The sequence below is a fragment of the Myotis davidii genome, unplaced genomic scaffold, assembly GCF_000327345.1.
Source record: "Myotis davidii unplaced genomic scaffold, ASM32734v1 scaffold543, whole genome shotgun sequence".
Lineage (NCBI taxonomy): Eukaryota > Metazoa > Chordata > Mammalia > Chiroptera > Vespertilionidae > Myotis > Myotis davidii.
Genome location: NW_006294117.1, coordinates 542,615 through 551,735, shown reverse-complemented (window position 1 = coordinate 551,735; position 9,121 = coordinate 542,615). Strand labels below are relative to the sequence as shown.

The window sequence follows — 9,121 nt, the reverse complement described above, 5'->3', positions numbered from 1 at the left end:
ACACCGCCCACCCGCCGCCTCTTCTGTCCCTCACGTCGGGTCTACCTCGGGCCTCCCAACTCAGATTTTTCTCTTCCCTTGGACAAAAGTTGTCATTGGTTTAAAAAAAAGAGAGAGAGAAAGAGAAAGAGATGAAGTAAGCCAAGGTCCAGAGCCCTCCCTTGTCCTAGGAATATCCAACCTGGGGAGGAACTGAGGGAGGGGAGAGGGAGGGGGAGGGGGGAAAGAGAGGAACAACGAGAAACCAAATGTGAGACTGAAGGGAGGGGTCAGGGCGGGCCTGCTGCACCTTCTAGAGGCCCGAATGGAGGGGAGGGGGGCGAGGCAAAAAGGGAATGGTGGTGGCGTCGCCTTGTGGTCACATTAAATTTTCTCGGTGTGGGGAGCACGACAAAACAACAAAAAAAATCAAAAAACAAAAAAAAAAACGAAAAACAAAAAATACAGCAATCAGGCATGAAGATGGCATGGCTGCGCCTCCCGGTCCCTTCCCACCCCGGCCAGCACCCCACTGTGCTCCCCCTCCCGCCCCCCAGGGGCCTGGGCCAGGGGCCAGGGCCGGGAGCAGCGGGCAGGGGGCCTAGTGGTGTGCTGGCTGGTGCGCCTGAGGCCGGGGTGGCCATGGTGGGGGGCTCAGGTTTGCTCTCATCCGAGCAGGAGGCTCCGTGGCCTTCTAGGTTGGGGGAGACGTGATGATGGGCAGGGCGTGGGGGGCTTGTCTGTTTGCAGTGGAGACTGTTTGGATGGGCTGGGGCGCTGTGGTTTCCGTTTCATCGTCCACTTACAAGGTGATGGAGGAGTCAAGGCGGCGCCGTCTGGGGCAGTGCTGGTGGATTTGGAATCAGGCATAGGAAGGGGCACAGGTCTGGCCACTGGAGGCGGCGGCGGTAGCAAAAATGACCCCGGGACTTTGCCCTGGCCGCTACCGTTGGGCTGCGAACAACATAAATAGAGTGACGCATGAAGGCACATCACACACAGACACACGCTCCCCTGCGCGGCCACGCCAGCTCGCTCCTGAGAGCGGGCGCTCCCGGCGGCGGAAGGTGCAAACAGGGTCCTCTCCTCCGGGCACAGGGTGGGTGAGGGTGGGAGGCCTCGGTTTGGTCTCTCAGGTGTTTCTCTCTCTCTGTTTTTTTTTTTTTTTTATCTTTCGTGGTCCTCTTCTGAAGTTGTGGGAGGAGGAAGGGGGTGTCCGACGGGTGGTTTGTTATTTCTCAGGGAATGTGTTTTCGGTACCAAAAACGTGCCACCTAGCCACAGAGCAGCTGCACCTAGACTCTCACTCCTGAAGACCTTCTCCTCTGACAGAAAGATGCACCAGCTTTCCTCCTCCCTGTGTCCCCCCAACACACACACGAGCGCCCCCTCTGCGGGGGCAAACAGTTACCCTGGGGTGGGTCTGGTTGACCCAGTGGGGACTGCCATCCTCCACCCCACATCATGGCCCGCGGGATGCTGGGACTGGGGGGCTTGCCCTCGGCTCCAGCAGCCCGAGGATGGTGGGGAGCTGATCCTTTTGCTATGGAAGAGCCCGGGAGGAAATCCATTCCTTAGCGGACATCCTTGTACAAGGCTTTCAGACACCAGGGTGCCAGGCCACTAGATCCCTTCCTTGTCTTTCATTCCCTCCTGTACCTCAAACTCCTGTGCGTGGCCTTGCGTGCATCAGCCTCGGAACTCCCAAAGACCTAGGTGCCACATGCGAGGCAAAGGTCCCTGGAGAGACCTCCCTGAGCTGGGGGCACGTACCTCCCCCTGCTCTGGGCAGTGTCCCCGAGGACCACCAGCAGCCGGAGCTCAGGGGAGCTGGGCCAGAACTCTTCATCCTAAACTGGCCTCTCTCTCACGGGGCAACACTCTGCCCTCCCAGCCAGCCAGGTGTGAGAACTTGGGAAGTTTTCCTGCTCCTCCTTCAGCTGGTAGGCCACCCCACCCCATGGATGTCTGCCCATCTTTCTGTCATCACTGGTTTTGCCTGGACAACGACAATGAGACTTGCAGGGGGGTCTCCCCTATGCCGGCTGTGCTCATCAGCTCAGTGCCCTGGGTGCCTAGCTCTGTGCCAGGTATTTTACTCATCTTGTGTTCCGTCCGCCAAGGAACCTGTCCGGCAGCAGTTCTCGCTTGGGGGCAGTTCTGCTCCCCAGGGGGCACTGGCCATGTCTGTAGACATCTCGGTTAGCACAACTTCCGGGGGCTGCTGCTAGCCGCTGGTGGGTGGAGGCAGGGAGGGCTGCTCAGCACCGTATAATGCCCAGGGTGCCCCCCAGGATGAGGGCTCATCGGTCCAAAGGTTACCGGTGCTGCAGGTGGGAAACCCTGCTGCCAGGGAAGCTCCGCCCTCCCTCCCCCTTTCACAGCTGGGGAAACAAGGCTCTGTGCAGCTACGTGGTTGATGCAGTCGCTGGGCTGTGACTGGTGAGGCCTGAAGTTCACGGCCGTGTCTGTCTGACTCCATGGGTCCTATGGGTTTTCTCCAGCAGGTGCAACAGCCCTCCTCCCAAATCCCCAGGTGCCCAGAGTCTTCCTGTCTCGGGAAACCTTCCACGGCTCTGACTGCATCTGACATAAAGGAGGGTCTCCCCAGTTGGGATTCAAGGACCCCATGGTGGAGACCCTCCCAGCACTGGTGCCCCTATAGCCCCTCCTCTCAGGTACATCCCATTGCAAACCGACTGGGGCTTCCAGACGCAGCCTCACAGTTGGGCTGCGCACCTGCTCACTGCAGGGCCCTCTGTCTACAGTGCCTTCTCCTACACTTCCCAGGCCTGCTCACAAAACACCGTCTCCCACGTGGGGACCAGCCAGATTCCCTGAACCACCATCCACCTCTCTCTGCCCTGTGGCTCCAGGATGCTCTTGACCTCCCCTGGGACCTTTAAAGCAGACTGCCTGCCACCCAGGCTCCCCAGCGAGTCACAGGCCACCTCTGTGTGGCTCAAGCCTGCAGCACTCAAGTCCCAGTGACTGAGTTGAATCAACAGTGCCCCCCCCCCACCCCCGGCCCCGGCCCACTGCACATTAAAACCACAGAGGCCCACGCTGACTCATGCAGGCCACGCCCCTCTGAACTCTGACCGTTCTGCCCACCATCCTTCACCTCAAGTGACCAGCGTAGGTCGGACATCGTCCCTCCAAGAGGTCCCTCCTGGACTTGACTCTGCTTGCCCACTCAGAGGCCCTGACAGAAGCAGTGGCTGCTGGTCCCGGGCTGGAGACCCTCTGTGTCAAGTGTCCTTTCAGAGACGGTCTGAAAGGACAGTTCCAGACACGGGCCAGAGGGCTCTCCAGCTCTGCAGGGTTGATGCTGAGACACAAGCAGCAATTGCCTTCCCTCCTTCCCACGGCCTATCTGGTTCCTATCTTTCTTTCCCACCAGGGCAGGAAACTCCACAGATCACAGCCTCTCTCCTCTTCTCCAGGCGCCATCCTGAGCCTGGGCCCCGGGGAAGCTGGGACATGGGGGCTTCCGCGGCAGCACTTGCTCCCGGGGCAGCCTCTACCTCCTTCTCCAAGCACCCGAAGGGCGTCCCCAGAGCCAGTCCATACCCAGGAGGATCTAAAGCACGAGTCCCACCCAATAAAGCTAACCCCAGCTTGATATGGCTGAACACCAACATTTGCTGATTTACAACATTCGGTCTCTAGAAGCAACTTCCAACCAGGCTAGGATGTCTCTGCTCTGGTTGGGTTATAAGTGGATGTTTGTAAAATCTCAAGGTCTTGTGACTCGCAGCAGCATCTTACGACCTCACGAGTTAAGAGCTATAAGCGCAACCCGGCCGGCGTGGCTCAGTGGTCGAGAGTGAACCTATACACCAGGAAGTCACGGCTCTATTCTCAGTCGAGGCACATGCCCGGGTGGCAGGCTCGATCCCCAGTGTGGGGTGTGCAGGAGGCAGCCAATTAGTGATTCTCTCTCATCACTGATGTTTTTCTCTCTCTCCCCATCTCCCTTCCTCTCTAAAATCAATCTATCTATCTATGTATCTATCTATCATCTATCTATCTATATTTTAAAAGAGCTAGAAGTGCATGCTAGTGACAGATGAAGAGGAGGGCTTGCCTGGCTGCTCCAGCATTGCTGGTGGAAGCTGAGCCAAAACTGGCCTCCTGCCCCTCACTGAGCCCTGGGACCTCTCCCTTGCACTGGTGGTCTCTTCTCTCTGCCAGAAAAAACAGCTAACAAGTCACCTTCTTTCTGTTCTTTGCACCTCCCCTGAGCGGTGTCTCCGTTTGGCCTTGGCCTTGACTGATGTGGTTCTTCTCAGTCAGGGCCTCACACTGGGGTCCGAGGCTAAGCCATAGGGGGCACCGGGCATGCCTTCTGCAGGTCATCTGTAAAATCTTTGTATGCACACACACATTTTTCTGTCAAGATGACCTGCAACTTCAAACTCTCACGGGAATGAGGCATTGACTCCTCTGGGCTCTGGATCAGGGGTTCTCAAAGTGGTCCTCTGACCAGAAGCAGCAGCAGCTGAGAACTGGGAGAGAAACGCAGGTTCTCAGGCCCACCCAGACCGGCTGGATCGGGATCAGGTGAGACCCAGCCCCCTGCGTGCCCGCCAGGCCCCCGGGTGACGGGTGATGCCCTGCGTGCTGGCTTCTCTGCTGGAGGTGGCCAAGGGGCAGGTGCCGCCTGTGTGGCCGCCCCCTGCCGCAGAGTCAGCTGCAGAGCCTGGGCCTCTGGTGCTCTCCTCCCCCACAGCATGGTGCCGTCTCTGGCCTCCTCTCAGAGGCTGGGCCACCTGGAGCAGGCTCACTGCAGACGCCCCCCTCCTCTCTTGGGCACCACAGGCCAGAAGAAGAAACCCAGAGAGGCTGATGCCCAGCCGAGCTAGTCTCCCTGTCTAACCAGGGTAGCTGTTCACCCCCGTCTGTAGCGTTTTGTCCACCGTCTATTTGGAGAAAGCACCTGCCTTGAGAAGAGAACCTTCTAGGCCAAATGAGACCTTAACCTTGAACAGTCAAGTCAAGGGAGAGGGTCAGGACTCAGCCGCCAGGATGCCCCAGGGAGGGACCAGCTCTCCGGGCTAAACTGGTCGCCCAGGTTGGTCTCACTGAGTCCCAGCCCCGGCTGTCTCTGTAGGTGAGAAGGCAGGCAAGGCAGGTGGAGGGAACACTCCACACCCCAGAAGTCCCAAAGGGCCTGGTACAGGGGCTGGCAGTTCCCAAGGACTCTGCCGGCATCTCTGGAGAAAGTGCGGTAGCTGTTGGGGGTCACGTTCACTTTGCCCTGAGTGCCCCTGAAGTGAACAGCGCTTGTCCAGAGAGGTGGGCAAGCCTCTGAGTGTGCTAAGGAGCTGCAGAGCCAGGAAGAGAAACCCGTAAAGGGCCCAGGGGGAAAGGAGCTGGAAAACAGAAGGAGAGAGAGCAGGAGGGAGGGAAGACGAAGTGAGGAGCCCCCCATCAATAATGCCCCCGCACTTAGCAGACGGCCACCCTGTGTGGGACGCCTGAAGGGCCGCCCCTGCTCTCCCTGGGTGTGGTCTGGCATGAGTCTGGCCCTTTGAACGGCCTCCCTCCCACCCCCCAACCTCTCACAGGGGGCTCCCGGCTGGACGGCTGGGGGACAGGAGCTGGGCCTTCTTGCTGTGCAGCATGCTGCTGGGGCGCCAGCACCTTTCCAAAGGTCGAGAGATCACTGTGCCCCAACCCAGTGTGGTCTCCTGGGGACAAGGTGAGGACCACTGTCCCCCTGCAGGGCTGTCTCTGGATCACCACTGTTTGGAATAATTCCTTTCCTGAGTGACCCCGAATTTCTGCTGGTCAGTGACCTGGGTCCTAGGGCTCATTGACAGAGAACAGCAGTGCCCCCCAGCCCCCACGCAGCTTCACAGGAAGCCAGTGTCTCCCAGGCTGAGGAGCAGGGCTGCACTACAAACCTAGAAGCAACCTGGAAACCGCCTGTTCAAAGTCCTGCCAACCGGAGTCTCCATGACAGCCCTCGTGGCCAAGGACGCTGCCCAGCACCCCACGATGCCCAGCACAGCCTCACACCACAGAACGATGAGCAACCCCAAATGCCAACAGTGCCACCGTGGGGAGATTTTGATCTAGAAAATCCTTGCAGCCCCGAGGCTTAAGAGGGATGTTAGGAGGTGAGGGGCCTGGTCTGGGTGGCACAGCTCACGGGTGCCCTCGTGGGGGAACAGAGACTGAAGAGAGGGCCGGGAGCCCGAGCAAGGTGTGGGCCCTGCTGCTGCCCCCGCCTTTCTGGACGGTGACAGAGAGGCTCCGGCACGATACACAAACCCCTACCGCAGACCAGAAAACTAAGGTGTCCGCGCCACTGGCTCCCTGCTGCTCCCGTCCCGGGTGGGCTCGGCTCTCAGGCCCTCTCCCTGTGATCCTGACACAGACGGACAGACGCAGAGATGAGCTGTGGTGGGGCTCCCGGGCCTCTGGACTCACCTGTCCGGTGGCCTGGCCCGAGCCATCTGAGCACACAAACTGCACAAACTCCTTCAGCGAGTCCTGCCCGTGGTGGTGGTGGTAGCGGATGGTCGGGTGCGTGAAGTACGGGCTCGACTGCTGGATGATGGATGTGGAGGGGAAGTGCAACGCTGACGCTGTGGCCCGAGGGCTCCCTGCATGCACGTGGGCGGGAAGAAAAGGGCATCAGGGTGGGGAAGATGAGGGAGATGCCCTGAGGAAAAGGGAGAGTGGGCGGGAGCAGGGCCGGGACCAGGGTAAGGAGAGTGAGGGTCTGGCCTCTGGCGTGGATGTTGAGACAGCACAAAAAAGCCCTCAGTAATCAAGGTAAGGAACATTTTAATGCGTATTTTAAAAAATCCAATTGGCAAATGGGGGCTTGCACACCCATCAGCTGCTTGTCTTGACAAATAAAGTTTGATTGGGACCAGGGCCAGCGTTAACGTGAGGCAAACGAGGCAGGGCCATGCAAGGATAGCATCAGATCCATCTTTTGTTTAAAATGTTTATATTTGCTCTTTGGTTTTTTTTGCGATAGTTTTATTTTTTAAGAATATTGCATTAGCTCTAGCTGGTTTGGCTCAGTGGATAGAGATTTGGCCTGCGGACTGAAGGGTCCTGGGTTCGATTCCAATCGAGGCACATGCTGGGGTTGTGGGTTCAACCCCCAGTGTGGGGCATGCAGGAGACAGCTGATCAATGATTCTCTCTCGTCACTGATGTTCCTATCTCTCTCTCCCTCCACCTTCCTCTCTGAAATCAATAAAAATATATTTTGAAAAAGGACATTGCATTAAAACACCACTTATCCTGACGACTGAATTTTGGGTGCCCCCTTAGAGTTTGCTCCCAAGGCGAGGTCCAGGGCTAGGATGGGAGCCTGGATGAGGGAGAAGAGGAGACGGACACGACGCCCGCACCTTGCAGGACGCAACGTGCACATACATCAGCGTGTGAGCAGGTGTGCACCTGGCCGCTGCTGCCTAGGCCACGTTCTTGTGTGCTCAGCCCCATCACCCTTGCACATGCGCCCTCGCACACACAACTCCCTTCCCGGTCCAGGCCCCAGCTCTTCCCCAGCCAGTCCTCTCCCTCCCGTCTGTTTCCAATCAGCTTGCTCTTGCTCTTGGTTTCATTAGGGGGCTGAGGAAACTTGGCTTCTCTCTGGAGTTCATAAAAGCTGAGTGGAGCTGGGCTCCCTGCCCCCACGCTGAGGCCACCACGCCCGCCCCAGCGCAGGCTGCCTCTGGGCTCCCAGCCAGGAGGCCCTGAGGAGGAAGCCGGGAGGGTAAACCTTGCCATTCTCTGTGTCCTATAGAAGGGCCCAGGAGATGGTGGGCGGACACAGGGTTGTGTCCAGAAAAAGTCCAAGCCTATTTCTGCCAGATGGGTGCTGAGGTGGGGGTAGAAACAAGAGCGGGAAGAAGCAAATGAGGGGGTGGTGAGGACTCGGCTCCCACAACTTCCTGCCTTATTCCATCCCCTGGGGAACATCGCGGTGTCCTCCCTGCCGAACACCTTCTCCTGAGACTGAAGCAAGAGAGCCCCCAAGTCAGCAGCCGGTTCCAGTCCTGGGAGAACAGCCCAGGTGCCACGGGTGATCCCTGGGTTCCCGAGTGCCCTTGCAATCTGCGCCCCGTGCCCACCTGGGTTGGTGCGGGGAGACCGGACCTCTGCCCAGGAGCCGGGAGAGCAGCTGAGAGGAGGGCAGAGGGAGAAGCTGAGCTTTCCCAGCCACAGCTGGTGAGAGGAGAGGAGAACCCGGCAGGCCTGAGGGCAAGTCAGGCCTGTGCACACATCCATGCACACACATCCCAGCACACGTTACGCAGCCATGTGCACACATGCACTCAGTGCATGCATACACACAGGCACCCGGCACACATGGAAGCATGCACACACAAGTGCACCCAGGGAGGGAGAAGCAAGTAGGAGAGCACTTGGGAATGCGGTGAGGAGGCTGGGTCTCCAGTCAGTGCTGCCGTGGGAGGAGGGCCCGTTCCCTCGCCCACCCACTGTCAGACCACAGCTCCTTAGAGAGCTTGGGGCCCTCACTCTGATGGACCTGGCCCCTTCACCTGGCCGGCTGCCCCTCGGTGCTCCGCCACCTCCCCAAGAGTCCCCCTCCGGGCCCTCATGTCTCACCTGGTCTGACTCCAGCAAGCACAGGCAGCGGGTGGTGAGTGAAAGCCATGCGCGGGGAGCTGCCCTGAGAGGAGAGGGCACTGCAGAAGTCCAGCTTTCCTGACTTCTTTAGAGAAGCCGGGCCTGGGGGGAGGAATCAGCAACACAGGGCAGGTTTAGCTGGGCCAGGGCGGGAGCGGGGAAGGCAGGAAGCCAGCAGCTCACTCCTCTCCTCAGCCCCCTCCTGGCTGCCCCTTCCCCCACCGTGCTCCCTCCTGCCACCTTTGCCCCATCCGGCTATTTCTCAGGCCCCGTGTGCAGCCCAGCCAGCACTGGGTGCCTCCGACAGGAGAGGAAAATGAGGCACTTGGGTGTGCTGGGCAGGGGGTCCATCTTGCCTCCTGACAATCCGATAATGAGCTCAGGGGGCACAGATGAAAAGGTCGGATCCAGGAGCAGGGGACCAGGAAGGGCCCTGGGGTCAGAGCTGGCCAGGCAAGGATTCCCTCGGCCAAGGAACCCAGAGGTTGGACTGCCTTTGGATGGGGCATTTGTT

General features: G+C 59.1%; 1 protein-coding gene across 3 annotated transcripts in view; it reads right to left on the bottom strand.

Moving 5' to 3' along the window:
* Window positions 1–9,121, bottom strand: part of LOC102753144 (nuclear factor 1 X-type) — a 63,839-nt gene that overhangs the window by 7,083 nt on the left and 47,635 nt on the right. Inside the window, exons 7-9 of one of the 3 annotated variants that reach the window (XM_006768211.1) lie at window positions 8,587–8,709; window positions 6,421–6,596; window positions 786–933 (exon numbers count right to left, since the gene is read on the bottom strand). In XM_006768211.1, the coding sequence (XP_006768274.1) occupies window positions 786–933; window positions 6,421–6,596; window positions 8,587–8,709 (447 nt within the window). The remainder of the gene's footprint in view (window positions 1–785; window positions 934–6,420; window positions 6,597–8,586; window positions 8,710–9,121) is intronic. The other 2 variants (XM_015566874.1, XM_015566873.1) reach the window with 2 other exon arrangements.